The sequence below is a fragment of the Fonsecaea erecta genome, assembly GCF_001651985.1.
Source record: "Fonsecaea erecta strain CBS 125763 chromosome Unknown Scaff3, whole genome shotgun sequence".
In the NCBI taxonomy this organism is placed as follows: Eukaryota; Fungi; Ascomycota; class Eurotiomycetes; order Chaetothyriales; family Herpotrichiellaceae; genus Fonsecaea; species Fonsecaea erecta.
Window position 1 is genome coordinate 939,672 of NW_017387246.1, and position 21,617 is coordinate 961,288.

At 52.5% G+C, this 21,617-nt stretch overlaps 10 protein-coding genes across 10 annotated transcripts; 7 read left to right on the top strand and 3 right to left on the bottom strand.

The window, feature by feature from the left end:
• Positions 1–579: 579 nt before the first annotated feature.
• AYL99_03581 (hypothetical protein) lies at positions 580–1,762 on the top strand (the record flags this gene model as incomplete). Its single annotated transcript, XM_018835095.1, has 3 exons — positions 580–952; positions 1,009–1,340; positions 1,403–1,762. The coding sequence occupies 3 exons, from the start codon at positions 580–582 to the stop codon at positions 1,760–1,762; spliced, it is 1,065 nt and encodes a 354-aa protein (XP_018694745.1).
• Positions 1,763–3,168: 1,406 nt separating this feature from the next.
• Positions 3,169–3,645, top strand: AYL99_03582 (hypothetical protein; the record flags this gene model as incomplete). The annotated part of the gene is made up of 1 exon (XM_018835096.1): positions 3,169–3,645. One exon carries the CDS (start codon positions 3,169–3,171, stop codon positions 3,643–3,645), a length of 477 nt encoding a protein of 158 aa, XP_018694746.1.
• A 904-nt stretch (positions 3,646–4,549) lies between these two features.
• Positions 4,550–6,305, top strand: AYL99_03583 (hypothetical protein; the record flags this gene model as incomplete). Its single annotated transcript, XM_018835097.1, has 2 exons — positions 4,550–5,755; positions 5,805–6,305. 2 exons carry the CDS (start codon positions 4,550–4,552, stop codon positions 6,303–6,305), a joined length of 1,707 nt encoding a protein of 568 aa, XP_018694747.1.
• A 55-nt stretch (positions 6,306–6,360) lies between these two features.
• Positions 6,361–7,248, bottom strand: AYL99_03584 (hypothetical protein; the record flags this gene model as incomplete). Its single annotated transcript, XM_018835098.1, has 1 exon — positions 6,361–7,248. The coding sequence occupies one exon, from the start codon at positions 7,246–7,248 to the stop codon at positions 6,361–6,363; it is 888 nt and encodes a 295-aa protein (XP_018694748.1).
• Positions 7,249–8,104: 856 nt separating this feature from the next.
• Positions 8,105–9,253, top strand: AYL99_03585 (hypothetical protein; the record flags this gene model as incomplete). Its single annotated transcript, XM_018835099.1, has 1 exon — positions 8,105–9,253. One exon carries the CDS (start codon positions 8,105–8,107, stop codon positions 9,251–9,253), a length of 1,149 nt encoding a protein of 382 aa, XP_018694749.1.
• Positions 9,254–9,905: 652 nt separating this feature from the next.
• On the top strand, positions 9,906–10,952 carry AYL99_03586 (hypothetical protein; the record flags this gene model as incomplete). The annotated part of the gene is made up of 1 exon (XM_018835100.1): positions 9,906–10,952. The coding sequence occupies one exon, from the start codon at positions 9,906–9,908 to the stop codon at positions 10,950–10,952; it is 1,047 nt and encodes a 348-aa protein (XP_018694750.1).
• Positions 10,953–11,228: 276 nt separating this feature from the next.
• AYL99_03587 (hypothetical protein) lies at positions 11,229–12,056 on the bottom strand (the record flags this gene model as incomplete). Its single annotated transcript, XM_018835101.1, has 1 exon — positions 11,229–12,056. One exon carries the CDS (start codon positions 12,054–12,056, stop codon positions 11,229–11,231), a length of 828 nt encoding a protein of 275 aa, XP_018694751.1.
• An 877-nt stretch (positions 12,057–12,933) lies between these two features.
• On the top strand, positions 12,934–14,801 carry AYL99_03588 (hypothetical protein; the record flags this gene model as incomplete). The annotated part of the gene is made up of 3 exons (XM_018835102.1): positions 12,934–13,223; positions 13,273–13,589; positions 13,639–14,801. 3 exons carry the CDS (start codon positions 12,934–12,936, stop codon positions 14,799–14,801), a joined length of 1,770 nt encoding a protein of 589 aa, XP_018694752.1.
• Positions 14,802–16,141: 1,340 nt separating this feature from the next.
• AYL99_03589 (hypothetical protein) lies at positions 16,142–17,465 on the top strand (the record flags this gene model as incomplete). Its single annotated transcript, XM_018835103.1, has 2 exons — positions 16,142–16,565; positions 16,669–17,465. The coding sequence occupies 2 exons, from the start codon at positions 16,142–16,144 to the stop codon at positions 17,463–17,465; spliced, it is 1,221 nt and encodes a 406-aa protein (XP_018694753.1).
• A 99-nt stretch (positions 17,466–17,564) lies between these two features.
• Positions 17,565–18,465, bottom strand: AYL99_03590 (vesicle transporter SEC22; the record flags this gene model as incomplete). The annotated part of the gene is made up of 5 exons (XM_018835104.1): positions 17,565–17,627; positions 17,682–18,087; positions 18,152–18,261; positions 18,327–18,361; positions 18,432–18,465. The coding sequence occupies 5 exons, from the start codon at positions 18,463–18,465 to the stop codon at positions 17,565–17,567; spliced, it is 648 nt and encodes a 215-aa protein (XP_018694754.1).
• Positions 18,466–21,617: the final 3,152 nt, after the last annotated feature.

The window sequence follows — 21,617 nt, forward strand, 5'->3', positions numbered from 1 at the left end:
CACGTCGACGGCTTATAATAACCTCTTTGTTTGATGAACACACGAATAAGGATTGGGTTTGAGTGATACAAACTAAGGAAGAGTGTCTAGCGAGTGGAAAGACGTTTACAAGCAGGCTGCACTCGAAGAGGATGACCGTGACCTCGCCGCCTTGATGGTCGAGGGGAATGGGGATGACGAGAGTTTGCTTTGTTTGGCGAGTTTGTTACATTTGCGCTTCGGGTCTTGGCCACTTCAGCCTCGCCTTCTCCTCGCGTCTCTGCAGCACGGAAGAAATGGTTGGCCGAGTAGGTAAGAGACGCAATGATTTCGTCTAGAGCAGACTATTGAATAATAGTAGTTTCGCTAATTACAGGAGAGAGTAGTGCTGCGACACTTGAGCATATGCATTTCGGATCCCCGTTGCGTCATTGTGATTACACGATCCGCCGTATCCTACGTCTCTGGACACAACCCTACGCGCAGTTTGACAGCACTTGGTACATGCAGTGAAATTTCCCTCCATCTCTGCAGTGATGCCCATTTGAAGACTCCATTCCACGATCTGCCGCATTTCCAAGCCTTCCTGTCCTTGCAAACATGGACGAACGTCCGGCGAAGCGCACGAAGCGCACGACCAGTGCCGCCATGTGGGACGAAGACGAGAAGACGGACTCGCGGCCTGGTTCGAGCGGACGAGACCACAAGCCCAAGCCGCGCGACATCCGGGACGAGGACCGCCGTGGACCTCGACGAGACGACGAGCGCAGAAGAAGGTCGAGATCGCGAGACACACCCGACGGACGGAGGGAGCGGAGCAGGTCCAAGGAGAGGCCGGCGCACCGCGACCGGAATAGGGACAAAGAGCGAGATCGTGATCGAGACAGAGGTGGAGGTGGACGGGGCCGGGACGTCAATGGTCACGGTCGGCGCGAGAGGAGCAAGAGCCGTGACAGGAAACGAGACTCGAAAGGTAACTAATCACCATACTCTGGAACTGTTCATGTTGTCGTGCTCATGCGACCATAGATCACAGAGCCGAACGCTCATACCGACGCTCGAGATCACGCTCACCGGCCAGGACCGGCGGTCGTGACGGCGTGCGCACACGCTCTCCTCTTCGACGAAGCGACCACGATCGGACCCGGCCTCGAGACCGGAACAAGCCCGACGATGAAGAGCCACGGGCACCAAAGCCCAAGGATGAACAGCGAGCCGCCCAAACCGAAAAGCCTCTGACTAACGGTGACGCCATGGCTGTTGACGAAGACGACGAAGACGCTCTCCTGAGGAAGATGATGGGGTTTACCACGTTCAAGTCGACGCAGAACACGAAGGTGCCTGGTAACCAGATCTACGGCGTGAGGAAGGAGAAGAAGACGACCTACAGGCAGTACATGAACCGTGTGGGTGGTTTCAACAGACCTTTGAGCCCATCGAGGTCATAGACTCGCGGATCGATGGATTCCAGGGCGATCTGCGAGGACTGGCTTCTTGCGTGTATTATCAGATCACGGGGCAGATGCGACTTGGGGAGGAAGATCTTCCAGAACTCGACCGGACTGCAACAGACTCAATGAGTGCTATCATCTTCCTATTCATGCTTCATTATTTGGCCTCTGTGACCGTGTCCACCATCGCTTATCAGCTGGCGGGCAAGTGCTCCGCAACCTCTGATGCTGCCCTGCTACAGACCCATGAAGAGCACAGCCACAACAAACCACGCATAGAGAACCTGCATGCTCGCCAGGAGGTCTTCCATCTGCTCAAGCACAAGCAATAGCTTCGGAGACTAGAACCGGACGGAGGAGCAGAACACCGAACCCTGTTGGTCATCGCCTTGGAGGTCGTTCAGCCGCAAGTGCTGCTCCACGCCGAGAGGAAGCCACCATCTGCATCGGCTGGCTCAGCGTGCCGAACGTGCCTAGGATCCGTAATTGCTGTTTCAGGTGTCCTATGATGAGTCTCGAGGTAAGAAAGCATTCTCGGTCTGGCAAGATCTGTTTGCCTCCGCGAACGGGACGCCTTCAAAGACGAGGTCGTGAGAACGGGTAAAAGAAATACTTGCGTGGTGGAAATGCCTTCTGAAATCACAGGCACGAGCTCGGGGTCGGACAACCGGCTTCCAGATAGGTCTACCGTGGGATCCATGCGGAAGACACCCGTTGAATGGTTCTCATGATACGCTTCTACGACTGCATCTCATGTGCCTTCTTCCGGTCAGAACACGAGTGGTATTCTCTTCACTCTCATCTGTGTCGAAGAGCGATCAATGACAGTGGCGTTCTGCCCAGCAAGGGCAACCGACAGGATAACCCTGGAGTGTCGACTCTCATGGAAATGTGCAAAGATCGTCACTATCATTCAGTGTGGCTACCAGGTGGAGCAGGTACAGTGCAGTGCGCCTTGACGCTGTGGCCAGGGTGTTCACTTGATGCCAGGAAGATGAGACAGAGTTAGAGGAGGGTAATGATGAAACTGGGGTTGAGAATAATATGTAATTAACAAGTGCATATTCATACATCGAGTCTTAGCATAGACAATGGGCCAGCCTCAGTCAGTGCTTCATCCGCGGCATCCTTCCTGACCTCTCACCTTACCTCAGCCTCGTCGAGCCAATTATTCAGTCAGTGTGCCCGAGTCTTGACAGCCCGTCAGCATCTTATTCTAGCTACGCTCTCCATCGATGAGAGAGGTCATGCAGAGATAATATCCCGCAAATATCCCCGGGGGAGATCGGTTGCTCTATGCGGTGCGAACACTTGCTATATCGGGCAGTCGCTCCAAAATGCCCTCCAATAATGGATCAATCAGAGCGGCACATTACAGTACATACAGTATGTAAAGCGCCGAAGGGGGACTAAAAAAATTGAAATACGAGCCACAACACCTGATCACGGTGCTTTCGGTCAGCCACCAACCAACCAACCTTGGCCTTCGATCTGAAAGGTCTCGAGAGTGCGTTCTCACAGTTAGTGGAATCTTGATAGTATACAGATGTGTCTGATTTCTTCGAGCGGGATGCTGCTGCTCTCGTAATGCGTATATAAGTTGGGGATTGGCCTGCAGTATGACCGCTGAGAGTACGTTTCCTCCTTGCTGTAACACACCGCAGACGCATTTCATTTCATTTCATTTCGTTCGACTCGTTTTAGTATCCTCTGAGTCAGTGCTGTCGACCCAAACACGATGAGGATCATAGGTATTGCTGCCCTTCTCGCCATCAACATAGGGTGGGTGCATGGACATCCCCCGTCAATTCGCGCTCTTGGAGGCAACGTCGTGATTCGGAAGTTTGCCACGGGAAGCAACACCTTTGTTGACACCACTGTCGCTATCGAGGTGGACGGAGATCAGACACTCGAGTCTCTTAATCGTTCGTTTTCGATCATTCCCACGTTGGTACCCCATGCACGTGCTGACCTCTTTGAACGAGAAGCGCTGAGCCATCCACGAGCTATACAGATGATCTCGACGACATCCGACGCAAGCTATGTCACCTGCGGGTATACGTGCGGACATCGAGGCGCCGTAGACGGCAAGACGGTGATCTGCGGTTCGACCACCATGAAGTTTGGCGCGGCATCTAATGTCCTCGACGCTTCTTGGGTGGATGCGGTCGACAAAGCCACCTGTTTCGTCAGTGCCACCGATCCAACAGTGTAGGATCGTTGTGATTGGACGGCGCATCTCGACAAATTCTCAGCATCTGCGAGATTTGTTTCGGCGACGGGGGAGTAAGTGGATGGTGATATCCTGGTCTGGTGGAGGCAGTGGTGGAGGGTCTCATGGCCTGATGCGCTTGGACAAGGCTTCAAGGGACGTTCTGCATTTTTGTGTGAAACGGTAACTGTTCGAAATCTCGCCGGTGCTTCTCAAAATTCACCAGTTGCTTCTTCAAATGTGATATTTCTGAGCGTTGGGGACCCACTCCCGATATACACATTTCCCACTTGACTTTGTCGGCGACAGGCGGCCTACTTGGCTGGAGCAAAGAAAAAGGCCCCTTCACCCGCTACACCAAGGTGATTCGATGTTGCGGACTGTGTTGGGCACATGTAATGAGTGAGAAGGAAGGCTGAGGCTGGTCAGGAGTATGCTGTATGCTGCGAGAAGCCGCAATCTATTTCAAGATTCCACGCCGTTGCACCAGTCTCTGTTTTGAGCGGAACAGCGCGATATCTCAAGAACAGCAGGCCCCCAAACAGGTAGGGTCGCTTCTCGCTGCAAGAAGGATGACTCGGCTCTGGCGAGCTCCGAGTTGTATGGCTGATTGGCAGATCATCCCAGTCTTCCGCTGCCGGACTATTCTTGACCGGCTGTTCCCAGTCTGTTCGTATACAAATCTTCCAATCAGACTGCCGAGTGGAACGGGGCCGACATTTCCGTGCCCATGGATACGATATACGAGTAACTTTGCAACCGTGCTCAACCAGGCGTGCCAGGTCAGGCATCCAGCAATCGATGGGCAGGTCGCCTCTATAATTTTTGAGGTCACCCATCTCCTCATCCTCCTCATCCTCCCTATCGTTCCAGGGAGAAACCCGCGATAAAACGGCCATACTGCGTAATGGCGTTGAATTCCATCGCTGTGTCGTTCATTTGCATCCCGCTCTTTGCGCTGCTGGTGGCCCGCACTTACGGACTGCTGGTCAACTACCAACAGGCACGAAAACTGGGGATTCCCATCGTCGTCATTCCCTTTTCATGGCAGGACGACTGGTGGATTTTTCTCTACCCCTTCTTCAGATTCCTCCGCCATGTGCCTGGAGTAGGGTATATTTTCGTGTTCAGCTATCATTCCTGGGCCCAGGATGAGCGATACCGCCCACACCAGACTTACGGCGATGTGTTCGTGATCGTATCCCCTAGAAAGAACGAGATCGTGGTCAACGACCCCGGCCTGGCCGTCGAGCTGCAAACCCAGTACAAATCGTGGATCAAGCCTCAGCCCCTGTACGAGATCTTTGAATCTTTCGGGCCAAACGTCATCAGCATCAACGGAGAAGACTGGCAGCGTCACCGCAGAATTGTTAACCCCGCTTTCCGTGAACAGAACAATAAGGTCGTCTGGAGGGAGTCGCTGAGGCAGGCGAGACAGATGATGGAGGCCGTGACCAGTCGATCGGATGCCCGCCGCACGATGCTCGACATCCGCAACGACTGTGTGCTGATTGCAATGCACGTCCTCTCCGCCGCTGGGTTTGGACACATTCACGATTTCGACGGAGGCTTCCGCGAGATCCCACAGGGACACCAGACCAGTCTCGCCGAGTCATTGAAGTTCCTCCTTCAGAACATCCTTTTCTGTGTGCTGTTCAAGAATATCCCGGTGCTCCGCTGGCTCATGCCCGCTTTTTATCGCAAGATTCTCGCCATGACGGCCGAGTTCACTCAATATATGAAGGAAGCAATCGCGTACAATCGAGCCGTCACGCAAGGTGGGGGCAGTAGCGGCAACGCCGATATCGTGAGCGCACTGGTAGAGGCCGACGAGGCGGCGAAACAAGAACAAAAGGCGGCCGTACACGGCACTGGAGCGAAACAGATGTACCTCAGCGACTCAGAATTATTAGGTAATTTGTATATTTTCAACCTGGCAGGCTTTGAAACGACCGCCAACGCGCTGACCTATACGATCCCGTTCTTGGCCGCCAATCGTGAGATCCAGGACTGGGTAGGCGAAGAAGTGGACACTGTGCTCAAGGGCAGAGCTCCTGAACACCTTGACTATGAAGAGGCATTTCCACAACTCGTAAGGTGCCTGGCGCTGATGGTATGTTGAAGCTGCTCGCACCCCATGTTTGGGAGCTTACAAATCTTAGTATGAAACCCTTCGTCTCTGGGGGCCGGTGCCCAGCACGGAGCGTTGGTGTGTCGGTCAACCAAACTCTCTTCGAATCAAGGGCCAAGAGATCATGGTACCAGTCGAGACATATGTGTCCATAAATCTTTACGCTGTCCACTCCGACCCACGCTGGTGGGGCGACGACTCCCTCACCTGGAACCCACGACGCTGGGTAATAGCCGACCCAGCGACAGGAAAGGAGTCGATCGCTCATCCTCCGTCGGGCACGGTATTTGTGCCGTGGAGTGTTGGACCCCGGGTCTGTCCAGGGAAGAAGTTCAGCCAAGTCGAGTTTGTGGCCGTCATCTCGACGCTGCTGCGAGAATACCGCCTGAAGCCACTGATCATAGAAGGAAAAACGACGACTGAAGAGCAGGCTAGCTCGGCATTGTTGGAGGTGCTAGACGATTCGATGAACGTTATCACGCCGAAGATGCGTCGACCTGAAGATGCGGGCGTGGTATTTGTGGGACGATGAGTCGGGCGTGGGAAGGGAATCCCTGTACAACGTCGTGCGGAAATGTAGGCATCCTTCACTCCCTCCTCCATCCTATTGCAACATACAAAGCGTGTCCATCCCACAACTTGCCGTCTTCGTTCAAGTGGTCTTTCCAAATTCGCGCCCATATCTGCTTGGCTTTGTCGACGGCTTCTGGCCCTCCCTCGGACTCGAGGCCGTCAAAGATAGTCTTCCACAGCCCGCTCCGACTCGTCTTTTCTTCAAGAGCATCCATCGCCTGATCCGCGCCGTACCATTTCTCGGGGATGTAGCTCCTCGTGCGGAAAGATTGTTCTATTTTCAGCCCGGCATCTTCAAACAGCTTCTGTAGAGTGTGAATACCGTGTATCCAGTCGAAGTCGAAAACCATGGGGTCCCCCATCGCGCGCCGGAGCGAGTAGTTGAGGAGGTACTGCAAGTTACGATCCTCGGTGGGAACGTCGACGATCAGCCTCCCGGTGCCTGCCTTCAAAAAGGTGACCCAGTGCTTGAGTGCCTTTGCTGGATTCTCAAGCAATACAAATGCCGAACAGCATGAAATGACATCAAACCCTCCCCTTTCCTTCGCAACCTTTTGCACTTCCTCCACCGAGGAGAGGCTGGTGATGTCTCCCAACACCAACCGCACGTCTCCGCTTTCCTTCGGGAGTGGTTTGCGTTTCGCTTCGTTGAGCATTGCCTCGGTGATGTCGACGCCGACAACGATCCCACCAGGTCCGACTGCCTCAGCTTGAGGCAGTGTGACCAGCCCGGTGCCGCAAGCAAGGTCAAGAACGGCTCCGCCTTTGGGAGGAGGTACCCAGGTGACGAAATCTCGACCCAGCTCCACGTGCCAACCACCGTTGGAGAGGTCATAGTTCGCTGCACGGCGAGTGTATAGCCCGAGCGTCTCGGCGATGAATTCGTTGGCGGGGGTAGACATTGTGCTGGCAACTGGCGTGGCTGAGGGTGGGCTGAAGTTGATGTTTGTAGTTAGTGAGTCGATAGTGATCAGATTCGAGACTTGGTCGAGCGTTAGCAGTCTATAAGACTCCCGTATTCGAGAGAGTAGGATCGTCTGGACAGGAGTTTGAGAGATTGAAATTATGGAAACTAGTTGCGCAATCCACTCAGTGTATGGTGTTTCGCGGACTTAGTGCTCACTCGCTTGATACGGTGTACTTACACCACCATTCGGATGCGCGATTGGGGTACAAGATCATAGAGCGAGCCTATGAGACCGACGTCATAACCGACCAGACCACAAAGACTGATTTGTGACAATTTTTAGGTATGCCATACATATTTTGTGTCTGTGTGACCCGCCGAGAAGCCCGACGGTGGTGGCGCCTGCTCCGCATATATCGAGAGACAGGCTCTCAGCCTTGCAGCACTTTCTGTCCACTATCTATTGCGTAAAATCCAGAACCATGAAGATGATCGGATCTATTCCTATCGCATGTCGACGCCGTCGACACAAGCGTTCTTGATGGAGAGTTCGTCAGCGGTGGCGAGCCAAAGCGAGGCGAGTTCAAAGACCCCAAGATGTCTAGATGGATGCTGCCGGACCCGTGTTCGTTGTTGCAGTTTCATTTCTCCTTGGTCTCAGATTCCCTAAATACCACAAGGCTTGGTTTTCGTGTCTTTCATCTTTACACGCGTCTTGCATCCCTCATTGCCTTCAGCCGCAACAAGCAACAAGCATAGGTGAACTTCAAGCATTCCTTAATTCTCATCCAGCTTCATCCTAACTCTCCAGGCTCCCCGACTTGATCCAACATCGAAGCGAACAGGTCATCATGGATGATGAGGCGCAACTGAAATACGAACTTGCTGAGGTTGCATTCGACAAGAGGCAGTTATTGCTGGAGCGTCGGGAGCTTTCCATCAAACGACGACTGGAACAGCTCAAACCCTCTGTCAACTTGACCCAGAATACAGTCAACTCGATCGAAGATACTGCCGTGGTCAAAACTGAGGATGTGCCTGACGCGACCGACAAGACTGGAGTGACGGCGCAAAATCGGCCTTCTGCCGAGGTGCAGGCAGACTTGACAGCGGCCTCACTCAACATGCAAAGTACTCCTGCTGTAAGCCCAGACCGCACTGTCGCCATCAAGGAGCACCAAGAAAAGGTGGATCCTGAAAAACAAGAGGCTGGAACAGGAGCGCATCGTATGCAGAATGTAACGCACCCGCGGCGCCAGACTTCCAAGGCGGACGTTCTTGCAGGCACAGCAATCGGTTCGAATAAGGGTGAAGAAGCGAGCTCACACTATCGGATGAAGAGGCGCCGGTCTCTGTCCTCCCCACCAGAAATGCAAGCAGCTGTTCCGGAGAAGTCTAGGGGAACGGCCGAAGATTTGCTAGCAGAGTTCAGCGGTCGACCGCCTGCTCGTTCAACCAACGTACCGCTTCAACGAAAGCAAGCTGGGCATTCCGATCACCTAGCCGTGAGCTCAGAATCTGGCACCGATTCCGAAACAAGCGATGCTGCTGGCCGACAAGGCAATAGGTTCAAGCGAAGACGGACGTCCCAGGAAGACGAAAAGAAGCATGTTGAAGTCTCTAGGCCCATGACTGAGTCTCAGAAGTATGATATCATTGAACTTTACACCCACCTTCTCCTGAAGCATATGACGGCAGTCGAATCTTCGGTTCCGTCACAGTGGTTGCAGAAACCGACAGTCGTGTCAAAGATGCGAAGAACCACCAACGGAACGATACATCATACACTCTCCCTTCTTCACCAAGAATTTGAGATGACTATCCACGCACATGCAAAAAGTATCTATCTTCGTCAGACTTTGGTGGGGAAGTTGAATAAATTTCAAGATGCTCAACCTCATTGGTGGCCAGAGTGTCAAGCGCTGAATACCCAGCAAGAGAGGATATCTTTCGTTACCAAGGTTTTCCAAGCTATTGCGGATGATAAGTTCAAGGAATAGGAATCAAAGGATGCACATCGGAGTAATGACAATAAGTGAGTATGTGCGCGAACAAAGAACGCAAGGGATGGTCGATTTACTGGCGCGAAGAATCGATCACGCTGGTAGATCGGGAGAGGGATCAATCCGCTTTGATCCGCCGCAAGGGGGACAGATGTTCATGATTTCTGTGCTGCTAGCAGGTGGGAAGCGTGAAACTTGTGCAAATGGTTTGACCCGATCAGAGAGGGGAACAGAGAGCGCGATAGTGAGAAGCCAGCCCTCCTTCGCAGCGTTTTTGTGTCGAAGACTGCCCTCTGTCAAGAGAAATGATAATAGGGAATCGCTCAAATCAGATGTTTCTTTCTATGATGAGCTATGAGAGGAACAGGCAGGCTGTTCCAGAGGCCACACACTGTATGTAGCAGAATGACATGATTCGAGCCTGTTCTCGGCGGAACAAATTCCTTGACGTCGACCAATTTGACTTGGATCGAATCTTCTTTCTCTCCTTCACACTGAACCTCGCCTCACTTTCATCTCATACAACACTCAAGGCGTGGCAGTCCACTCTTGATCAGCCGTGTCTTGCCCTCTATTCCACATCACCTCACTCCACCTGGTCATAGTGCGCGAGGGACCAATCACCTTTTCGCCACAGGTATTCAAGACGATGCACGACAAAGCGTTCATCAACATCGAGGAGGAGGAGCTGGAGCTCGATCAGCGCCAGTTGGACCTGGACCGGAAGCGACTCCAGCTCCGGCTGCAGCGCGCGATGCTGAACAAACTAGTTGAAGCCGCTCCAGAACACGATCAGGCTCAGCTGAAAGAAGAGTCGGTTCAGGACATCACAGAAATCGAGCCGGTGAAGGCATGCAACAAGCAACTTTCAAGCCCAGGACGAGATGAGGCGGGAGGACCCTCGACCACCGACGACCATGGTGTCACGCAAGAAGTCTCCCTTCCGCAGTATCTGATCCTTGAGGCTGCCAGTCGCTCGTCAAGAGAGCACCACGGCGGAGGAACGGCCAGTCATGATCGTGTAACCACATCAGGCTCCCCACCAGACATGACGCATCCAAGTGCCCTGTTGACAAAGGCCAGTCGTTTGCTGATATATTCACCGGGCTCTCAAACTACCTCGTCCAAACCACCTCTTAATGACTGGCGACAAGATGATGGTCTCGGCCACCTTCCCACAAGCTCTCCTCATAAGAGAGCACGCAGTCCTGGAAGTGAGTCTGTGCTGGAAAAGACTTCGACTCCGGGAGTTAAGCGCGTGGAGAAATCGACAAGCAACAAGGAGGTTCAGAGCCAGAGGAACACAAAATCATCCAAAGTCCAGGGCCTACCTGCGCGTCACATCTCGGCCATCCTCCGCAAATACGGGGAGCGGCTGGTCCAACGCCACATGCTATCCTTCCGCAAGCACGAGCGGCGGGAGGCAGACCAGGTGATCAATGCCGGTTCAATGATCATCGACGGACTCCTTGAGAAGAAGTTCAACAGCCTCGACGAACTGCACGACGAATATGATCGCCAAATCCGGCTATGCTGCACAAGGCGCTTGCAGGAATCCCTCACGAATGAGCTGGAAAAGTTCCGCCGCGCAGGCCCAGTTTGGTGGAGACAGTGCATGAACACGCGGACGCAGCAAAAGAGACTCGCGGATCTTGCGACGGTATTTAAACATGTCGTCGAGGGCATTTTCGACTAGGCGGAGTTATACAGTATCGCAGTCCCAGGAAGAGAATGTGGGTGGATGGTTGTGGGTTGGCACCGTGCTGACAAGGATTCAGGACAAATAGTCATTGGTGGGAAATAGTCATCGGTGGTCAGAGGACCAAACCAATACCGAAGAACTCAGCATGGGCACATCACAGGAAGACATGCATTGCTGGGCGCCCGTAGGTGGTGGTGGTGTTGCTATTGGTGACCAGAGGAGCATTGGGAGCGCTTATTAGAGTACCAGGACCGAGTCCCCGTGGTGAGCTCAGTCGAATGGCAAAGGCCCGTCCTTCCACTTGTCCATTTCCGCTTGGGCGAAATTCGCCATACTTCCATAAGATAGTACCAGGAAGCCCAGGTCCTCCCTGTCCACATCAAAAACTTCCCACCAATTTCGTTCGACCAGCTTAACCCCAGTCTCTCGGGCCGCCAGGTAGATTGCTCCCACCGCCAGCGCATTGGGTTGATGAGTGAGGTGGAGAAGCTGAGGCGAGAGGAGGCCTGCGTTCAAATGCTCCAACACTCTCTGGGACAGCTTGGTGTTGGCCACGCCCAGGGCTTGCATGTAGGTAAAGGCCAGATTGTAAGGTAATGCGACCCGTGTGTCGAACCCGAGCCCAACCAGTATCATGCTTTCGCACACGAACAACCGCTGTCTCTCTCTTTCGTAACCCCCTTCGGACACGAAATAACTTTGGGGTTTGACATCTGTGGGGGGACCAGCCAGGTTGATGAATCTCAGCGGAGAGGCTTCGGAGGTGAGGTAGGCATAGACGTTGATGACCGATCGCGGTGAGACAGGCGTTGCGGATATTTTCGCAGCAAGGTAGATGGCAGCGGCAGAATAATTCTTCGCATTGAACTTCCGACGCTCGTTAGAGGTCGAAGAAACCAGAAACCGCTGAAGCAGAACTATGGCATGAGCTATGACTTCCTGCGAGAGGCGGAGGAGGATGCCAGCCCCGGAGGTCAACATGAATTGGGGGAACCATGTGGTCGTGTCTTCGTCGTCGTCGGTGTTTTTGAGCTTGAGCAGCTGTGCCGAAGTGGCCAGCGGGTTGGAAAGATGTTCCAGTGCAGGCATCGGCGCCATTTGGCGCAGCTTTGAGGGGATCACATTTGTCTACGGACGGTGCAAGATGCGATGGTCAGAAACTGGTGTTGATGAGGTGCAGGAAAATTCCGGCGGAGCATTAGACAGACTATGAACCGACAGCACTTCATCAGCATCACTAGCATGCACTTGTTGTACATATTTGTTCCAACACTGGTGGTTGTAAAAAGTGTATGTAAGAGTGCCTCGGAAAGAAACATGTTGTGATCTGTGGGTAGATCAACTGTCCTCTTCGTCGAGCTCGATGTAGGCTCACACCTTAGGCCCTGTAGAAGCTCCCGAAGGCGGCAGCTAGCTATTACTGGGGACAATAAGCATCGCTTCTTGGTGAAATTACGAATTTTGTGAGACGTACTAGCTCATGCCAATGGCCTTGGGAGATGCGAGGTGCTGAAATACAGCTTTCTCTGGGCTGGTCCGTGGGATCCTTCGAGCACAATTCCCCTCAAGCAGCAATCCAAACAATCCTAAAACCTGGAATTAATATTTCACCGTTAAAGCTCTTTCTCTCTTATTTCCCACCTCACCACAATGCCACGATCTATTTACACGTTCGGTTGATGAGCCGGAGAATACGCCAATTGCGAGGCTCGAAGCTGCGGACGATCTGAGATTGACGCTGTTTGTGGTGAGCCAGCTCTCTGGAACCGCCTGGAGTTGTTGACATTTCCCGGCAATTGGCCAACCACGCTTCCAACGCCAGAAAGTTGTTGAACCTGGCTAAAACCAACATCACGGCCATTGTCCCACGGTCACGTCCTTCAGAATGAAGACGTCTGCGCAGTCAATTATTGCCGTCGTGTCTTCGGTCCTAAGGGTGTTTCAGGTTTACCCGCCCGTCCTGACACCAGACACCATGCCACAAAGGACACTGCTTAAAGGCGACGGGGATTCCGCAAGACCATTCGTGTCTCAAGCACCAGAATGCGTCGTCACTCAGACTCTTATGATCCACTCCTTCGCAAACAGCTATGGCAAGCCATACGTTGGCCCCTACATACCTCCGGATTGCTCTTTCAATCGGGTGGCACTCAATCTCACGGTCACCGCTGCCGGCAAGCAGTTTGACCGCCTGGCAATAGCTTACTTTGGCGATGTTGAGATCTGGCGAACGAGCACGGCGGAGCCGACTCCCAATGGCATCATGTAAGCCATTCACTTCGCTCTATGGTTGCACTCTTCTAACCGCCTCCAGCTGGACCTATATCAAAGACGTGTCCCATCTCTTGGCACTCTTCACCCACTCCCAGACGCTCACCTTTGACCTCGGAAACCTGATCAACGAAAATTACACTTCTCCATTCAATGTGACCTTGCAGGCGACCTTCTTCACCACTGCCGACACGGAGAAGCGGGCAGATCTGATCCTTCCGATACCAGCTGGAAGGAGCCCCAGCAGCGAGTTCAATGTCTGGAATTCTCATCTCGGTAAAACATCGAACATGTTGGTACTGCCGCAAAACATCGAACGGGCCGTCATCACCGTCTCTGCGACCGGTCAGATGAATGAAGGTGGGTTGGCTCGTGGAAGAAAGGGGCCCTGTTGACGATCGCCGTGCAGAATTCTGGTACTCCAATGTGCTCTCCTCGAATGTGGATACCTTCGGAGCCAATTCACTTTTGGGCTATTCCCCTTTTCGAGAGATACAATTGTTCATCGACGGAAATTTGGCTGGGGTTGTGTGGCCTTTCCCCATTATCTTCACTGGCGGCATCGTCCGCGGCTTTTGGAGGCCGGTCGTGGGTATCGATGCATTCGACATTCGTGAAGATGAGATTGATATAACCCCGTGGCTCCCGCTGCTCTGCGACGGCGAAGGCCACTCTTTCGAGCTTCAGGTCGTTGGGATTGATGACGATGGTAACGGGAGTGGTTTTCTGTCTGAAGCCGTGGGCAACTATTGGGTAAGCACGGTCCTCCGACTGCGGTACTCTTTGCTCAACCTCTTCCAGGTTCTGACAGGGAAAATATTTATCTGGCTGGACGCTAAAGGTTCCATAACGACCGGAGATCGTCATACGATAGATGCCTCCGTTTACTCCATTTCTTTGTCGTCCACAGTTGGAACCACTTCGAATGGAACAAATTGTACCCTTTCTTATGCGGTCAATGTCGATCGCCAACTTTATATCTCGTCGGAAATCCAGACGTCCCACGGTAGCAAAGCTGCGGTCTGGCAGCAATATCTCGCATATTCGAATGAGGGTAATATCTCAGACTTCGGAGATGTCCAGGTTACCTTGCAGAACACATTTGGCAAGGCCATATCATCAGAAGGTTTTTCTCGTACCTTCGACTATCCGCTCTTCGTCAACAGCACATTCGTGCAGGACAAAGGCGCCGACACCCTCTCCATCTCCGCGGATCTGAGGAGGGGTCAGACGATTGAAATTAGCGGCCGTTCAGTATTCCCAACAGGCTTGGAGTCGTTCGACCAGCTGTATCCAGAAGATACCGGGGGACGTGGTGATTACCCAAGATTCGATGGCAGCCGCTTGATGACGACTCAGAACGGCAGTGCCGTATATTTTAGCCACGGCAACACTTCCGTCAGCCCAGGCATGACGCAGCAAGATCTCTCACTCTACGGCGTGAAGAGCGCAGCTCTGGAGACTGGACCAGCCACCTCAGTAGAGGTGTATCACAGGCATGTTCTTGCCGTCAATGATACTCTTGTACGAGACGTAGAGTCTTTTCTGGGCCAGCATCAGAAGGTCGACTAGAACCAGTCAAAGTCAACAACCTCAGCGCAGAAGAGCTGTCCATGTTTAACTGGTTCGCAATCAAATGCGTTGAAGAACCTGTATAGGAGACCAAGCCTTGCACGTTTAACACAGCGGCATACATTACACCCCCCCAACCCGCCTGGCCACCACCATTGCAGCCTCTCTCATAATGCCCAGTCGTTTTGCGTCTATTTATTGGCTTGACACCTTCAAGAAAGAGAGAAGAGACGAAAACACCCAAGACCCCGACTTAAGTCAGTATGAATTGACTATGAAGACCCCCTCGCAGTGTCGTTGTTGTGATTGTTTCTGCCATACTTGCATGCTCCGAAACGAAAGAGATGAATTGCAAAATTTATGGAAATAGTGTTACGAAATTTTAGCACATATGGAACAACACCCCCCTTTTTTCAACGAGGAAATTGCCTTCACGAGCTTCTTGATGTCGAGAACCTGACACACGTCAGTCCATATGACGACCAAAGCTGCTGGAGCCTCCCCCAACGACAACGGTCGGATGCAAAATGTATCTCATAAGGTGAAAGTGTGGAGGTACTAATCACCTGAGGTCCGACTTCGTCTCCCTCAACTTTTCACTTGTGCAAACCCACCTGGCGAAGTGGATGGCGTTGCTGGGACCAGTCCTATATGCCGATATCTCGAATTCTCTTTCCACACTCCTGTTTGATATCCTCACAAGACTTTGTGACCTGCATCATCACATCGACAATATCCATCATGGCGATTGGAATGCATGGACATAAGCTTTCCGGGGTCCTTGCCGGCGAGGCTGGACACCCCCCTGACCCATATACACACGGAATTCTCGCCAAGAATTAGATAAGCGGTAAACGGCCCATATTGAAAAATTTAGGGGACTACATCTAGTTAACTGTTACTTTGTACTTTTGTACTTTTGTCCTATTTGTTGGTAAGGAAGAGGTTGTTAACTATCTGGGTATTACATCACACTCTGAGAAGAAAACAAAACGAAAAAAATAAACAAAAATCGCGAAGAACCGTGGCGGGAGCATAGCCATCAGGTTCAAGCAGGATTCGATACCAGGGATGAAAACCCCCTCGAGGATTCATCTATCCATTCCTCTCTCACTCACTCGTACATCTAGCTGCACTTATTTATTCACCATCTCTTCATGTTGAATTTCTCCTGGGTTTGACATAATACCGCTCATCCACTCTTCCTACCTTCCATCATTCCTCCATTGACTCTTCCCCTCCTCCCTCATCCTCACCCTTCCACTTTCTCACTTTTTCGCCTTTCACAACTGAAAAAGAGAGGAAACTGGGAATCAAGCGAAAAAAGAAAGGGCGACGCAATGTCCCAAGGCAAACCCCTCCTCTCCCCCCACCACCACCACCGCCGCACGCACAACCTCCTCCTGATCTCCAAGCTGCTGTCGCAGCACCACGCGCAGACCTCGCCCTTCACGCTGGTGCTCGACTCGCTCGAGCAGCCTGCGCGGCCGCTGACCAGCGAGTATCTGCGGCGGGCGGCGCGGCTGTCCCCGGGGGGACGGGTGGGAAACACCGGCGGCGGCGGCAGTGCTGTGGTGGTGGTGTTTTTGGGGTTCGAGACGTTCGCGAGGCCCGCGGGTGCGGATTACTTTGTGCCTTGTTACCAGTATTGTGAGGATGGGGGCCAGGGCCAGGGCCCGGGACAAGGACGGGGAGCGAGGGAAGCAGTGGGAGACAAGATCGCGAGGGAGGTGGGTGATGTGCTTCAACGGAGTGGAGGAAAGAGTACGTCCCCCCTTTTGCTGGTTTAATCTCTCTTGGCTTTCTCGTGGTTTCTTGTCGACTATTATATTGTGTCGAACATACTGAGTTCGGGGCGAATACGTAGGGTTCTTGATCATGATTGATTCCCTGACGACACTGGCGGCTCTCTCCCTACAGCAGACATCGAATCTCAACCTGACCGCGTTCCTTTCCTCCCTACTCCAGCCACCGGCACTCCAGACAAAAGGTGCAGAGCAGGGCGAGGGCCCACAGATCTCATTAGTCGCGGTTTACCACACCGATGTCCCGTTACCGTCTCTGTCTCCCTTGGCCCTACCATTTGCGGCGCTATCAAATGCGTACTCTCCTTCACCACTCTCACTCCTATCATACCTCGCCACAACCGTCATCACGGTACATTCACTCCCAATCCTGCTCGCCGAAAAGTCTGCCCGTTCAAGATCCCTCGCTGCGCCGTCCTTTGGCCTCCCAGAAGAAATGGAGGGCGTGATCGTAGGTTTGAAGTCAAAATCTTTGACAAAGTTGAACCAGGAGGAGCGCGGTATTGTGCTGGAACTGGAGCATCGCAGGAGAAGTGGCCGAGGGGTCAGAGAGTGGTTCTTCTTGCCTACGTCTCGGACCGCGACAAAGAAGAGCGATGGCCAGCCATTTCGGGAGATCGTCACGCTACTGGATGACCACCCATTGTTCCGCAAACCAGACGAGGAAGAGGCTGTGGAGGAACTCTCGGGCATGACCTTCGAGTTGGGCTTGACGGAGCGCCAACGCCTCGAACGAGAAGGGGTTGTACTTCCGTATTTCGACGCTCAGAAAGTCGGAGGCGGAGCAGGTGAGGGCGGACGCATCTTGTATGACATGGGTGTAGAGGATGATTTTGACGAGGAAGAGGATGAGATCTAAGCAGGCGTGCAGCTGCCTTTGAAACGAGCAGACCCAAAAAAGGATATCGTACGCTCATTAATCCATACAAACCACTCAAAATCGGGCAGGAGGCCTCCATCACGAGAATCTCCAGAAGATAAAAATGAGGATGATCACGGCGAGAGCAGCAAAGGGCCCGTACTATTTATGAACGTCAGGGCCGATAATATTTCAGTAGGGACCATTACAACGTACCTGTTTCAGCATCAACTCCCAATTAATCCTCACGGCGGCTTTCCTATATTTCTTGCTGTCTTCTCGTAGTCGCCCGGACATCTCGCCCATCCTCTCCAGGCTGTCACCCCGATATAGCAGATCCTCGATGTTTTTGGTCATGACCTTCGTCACGTCCTTGAGCTCGTCGTTCAGCTTGTCCAGGTTGGCGCTGGCTCGGCTGTCCTGGTATGTCTTTTTGGTTCTCTGGATGAACGTGTCAAACTCGACAAACGCGTAGGGCCGCAGCGTCGCAGAGAGGTATTGCTGGGAGGGGTAGATGGTGGTAAACTCTTGTGCTAGGTCGGAGAGGTAAGTGAAGGCGAGTTTCCGTGGGTATGACCGGTCGCAAATGCAGAGGAAGCAGACGGAGTCTTTGATGATGTAGCTGAGTCGCAGGGTGAGCAAGTTCCCTAGACCGACAACCCCAGGCGGGATACTCGCAGGCTTACTGCAATGAATATTGCCCCGATTCTATGCTTGCTTGTTGTTCTGAGTTGCGATTCAACCGTCGGAATATCATCTTCGCCTGCGACTTGACCTCGGCGAGCTCTGTCTCGACCTGTACGCCGGGAGGTCAGTAAATGTTGTGACTAAGTGTTTCAGAAGCAGTGGAAGCACGCATACCTGCTCGTCGTCGACCGAGGCCGCGAGCATGAGGCCTGTAGAGAACGCGGACAAGTTAGCTACTTTTCTCCCGCGTCTGAAAGAACGGTTTCAAACACCACGAACCGTCCAGCCTGGCTATTTGCGTCGATTTGACCATTTTCAAGACTTTGCTGCTCAACAAAGCACTCTGGGGAAGTTTGAAAAAAACAGAGTAACCAGCAGCGGTTTGTTGTCCTCACCAGTTCGGGACACTTGTTGTCATCTCGCGACGGTGTTCGCGCAGCCACAATCGTGGCGGACAAACACACCAAACACGGCAAACATCTCAAGCCGGCTAACCACAAGCGGGCAGACGTGGGCTCTACCCCGGTTCCTATTGTCGATCTTCACGTCTATTCTGGCCTCTAAACTCTCCGGCCAGTGTGAACAGTCTTGCTGTGCGTCTGGTTTACTTCCACCTTTGCATCGCAGTCCAAAGAATAAAGAAATGGTACGATATGTGAAGAGGTAAAAGTTTTCTTCATTCGAAATCATAAGCCGCCTGCAAAGCTCGTCGATCTTCATATCTAATGATTTGGCAACCTACTGCAAGGGAGCATTTGCCTTCACAGGTCCTGCGATCAGACAGACAGTGCCTAACATGGTCGAATACAACGTATCGTCCCGTCCGTGATGTTGGTCGTGGAAATATCGGATCAGCGGAGCCAGGAACTCTGGGCTGATCTTGGTAGAGTAGATGAATACTTGGGAGTCAATGCCAGGGCAAATGAGACGCTCGAACCCATCATATCCGTGAGGAGGCTTTCCATAAGCAGCGACACACAAATGTCAGACTGTCCACGAACTTGTGATTGCCATAGTTCATTGAACATGCAGCATCAGGTGCGAGAGACTCCATTTTGGCGAACCTGGTTCTGCTGGAGGAGCAGAAAATATTGCAATCTGGTTATCTTGCTGCGACTACAAGACGTTGCTTACAATGTTCTTACAAGAGGCTGCCCTACTATGGTCGTATCGAATTGATTGCTCGCGTTCTATAAGTGTGGAATCGATAGGTCCAATAATAGCGGTTTCAGAGGCTAGAAAACCTTCCTTACAACATACGAGAAACGACCAAACATTGGCGTCTGTGGGTACCGGAGAAGAACCGGACTGCAATTCATGCTCATTGGGCTCTCAAGCTGACAAAAAGAGACCGATTGCTTCTAAAGCTTTCAGATCATCGCGCTCCTTCGTGACATCGAAAATTCTCAGCCGGGTATCTACTTACCAGATTCTATTTCTTTTCGAAACCGGCAGTCACAAGTTGCACTGGGTATGCGGAGGTGTTTTCTCCGAGCTTCGATGCTATTACAGCCATAGCAAAACGGGGAAGCATATGGGGCTGTGCCAAAGCATTCTCGGGAGTCCCTCATCCTTCCAGAAGAGGAAGCTTGAGGAGCCATTTACAATAGGTTCATTACGTTCGATAACAAATACGCCCCTGAAAACATTCTTCCTCATAAGAGTATCTACAGCTCAGCAGAGACATAAATTGAATGGAGCCTTCATTGGACCAAAGAGGCCTAGATGGCGCTTCCATTGCCCAAGTAGGTAGTGAGGTAGCCCTGTTTGGCGTCTAGCTCTGTTTCCACTTTGAATGAGTTGGCTCTCGGTTGACATCCGGGGCTCGTCCTCGTTTCAAATTATTGGGGCATGTAGCTCATCTTGGGGATTTCTCATGAAGTTCTTGGTATCATTATCTTGATGATCTGTCCAGTACCCGCGGGCTCTACGCCGCTGAATCACGCAGGAGCATCCCTCCAGGAGACCTCGAACGTTGCAGGCTCCGAGAGGAAAACATGGTTAGTACCTCCACCAATCTCGAGAGGACAGGGAAAACGTACATGCAAGATTGAGCGCCAACACGTGGACTGTGGAAACTCAAATCCTACTCAAAGCTAGCTGAATGAAACAAGGATCTACGATGTCAAAGTCCTTCCATTTTCTTCTTTGCCGCACACAAGAGCATCCGGACTTGGTCATACTAGGGTAATTATGACCGCAGCCTGATAGCGTGCAAGTCCATGGTGGGAGAGGATGGAGATCCAGCAAAGGTGCCGTTTACCAGCGTCAGCGAATGTCATGACGTTGACCCAACCATGCCGCTAGATGCGTATTTGGGACCCATCCTCCATATCCACCGTCGTGCCGAGTGGTGATTGAACCATCCATCAGCAAAGTTCCGATGTTGACCTCCGAGCGTTCGTCCGTTGGAGTAGCAGCCCTTCTCTCTGCGTCGATCTAGGCAGGCTTGACCCGCGCGGCTCTGCTCATACACTGGCTACGCCGAACACTCCTGGGGCACGCGAAATGGAGATGTTTCCACAAACGATAACACTAGGAAGGAATTCGATAGTGGCTGAGAGTTCTCTCCCCTGCTGCCCAATGGTGGCAAGGTAATCGTCTCTTCCAAGTCCTGTTGCTGCTGCCGAAGATTGCGAAGAGGACGAGTGAGAGAGATCTCGGCCAGATTCGTCACCATACAGTGTAATCGCAGTTGATATGGGACTTCTGAAGCAAATCAAGTCATTTCAAGAAGAAAGCGAATTCAGTGTCAAGAATTAACGCCGTGCTGAACATGGCACTGCAGGCCAAGAACTTCTCGTTAAATTCCATAACGGTGAGGCTTCTCGAGGGCCACTTGTCTGTTAGTAAGGTCGTCAGAGTATCCCTGGTTCAAGCTGGAAGGGTACACATATCCATGCCAGACAAAGGACGCTGAAGAAGTGCCTCCTACGCCACGGCGATCTTCCTCAACACGATTCAAAGCATGAAGGTAAGCTCCCCGCAGGTGAACGGCAAGGCGTGCAAGCCTCCCCTCCCCAGAACCACGTGGCGTGACTGCGAGAATGAAACACAGCCTTCCGACTCCTTCTCACCGCCAGAAGTTGCGGATCCTCGAGTCTCACATTCATCTGCAACCGTGAACCCCCGGCATCATCATTTTCCAACACGCAAGCCCTCTTCAGAAAAGAAAACCAATCGGAGAAAAATTGCCCTTTCTAGATCGCCCTGAAGGCTCCCTCGGAATTCAGATGCCTGAAAAGGATCGCGATCAGTCACTCGGGGGAAGGCCTGCCAGGAAGGAAAATCCGAGCACTGACACCGGGGCGTTGCTGCTGCGTCTTGGATTCACGCAAAAAGGTTTCGTGGTGCGGAGTGTCGTTCAAGACCCCCATCGTCTTGGCCGTTCGATGGCACCTCTGCCCCCTGTACAGCCAGCTGCAGTGCGACAATGAGCCGGGGCAGATCGGGGACACGGAGCCT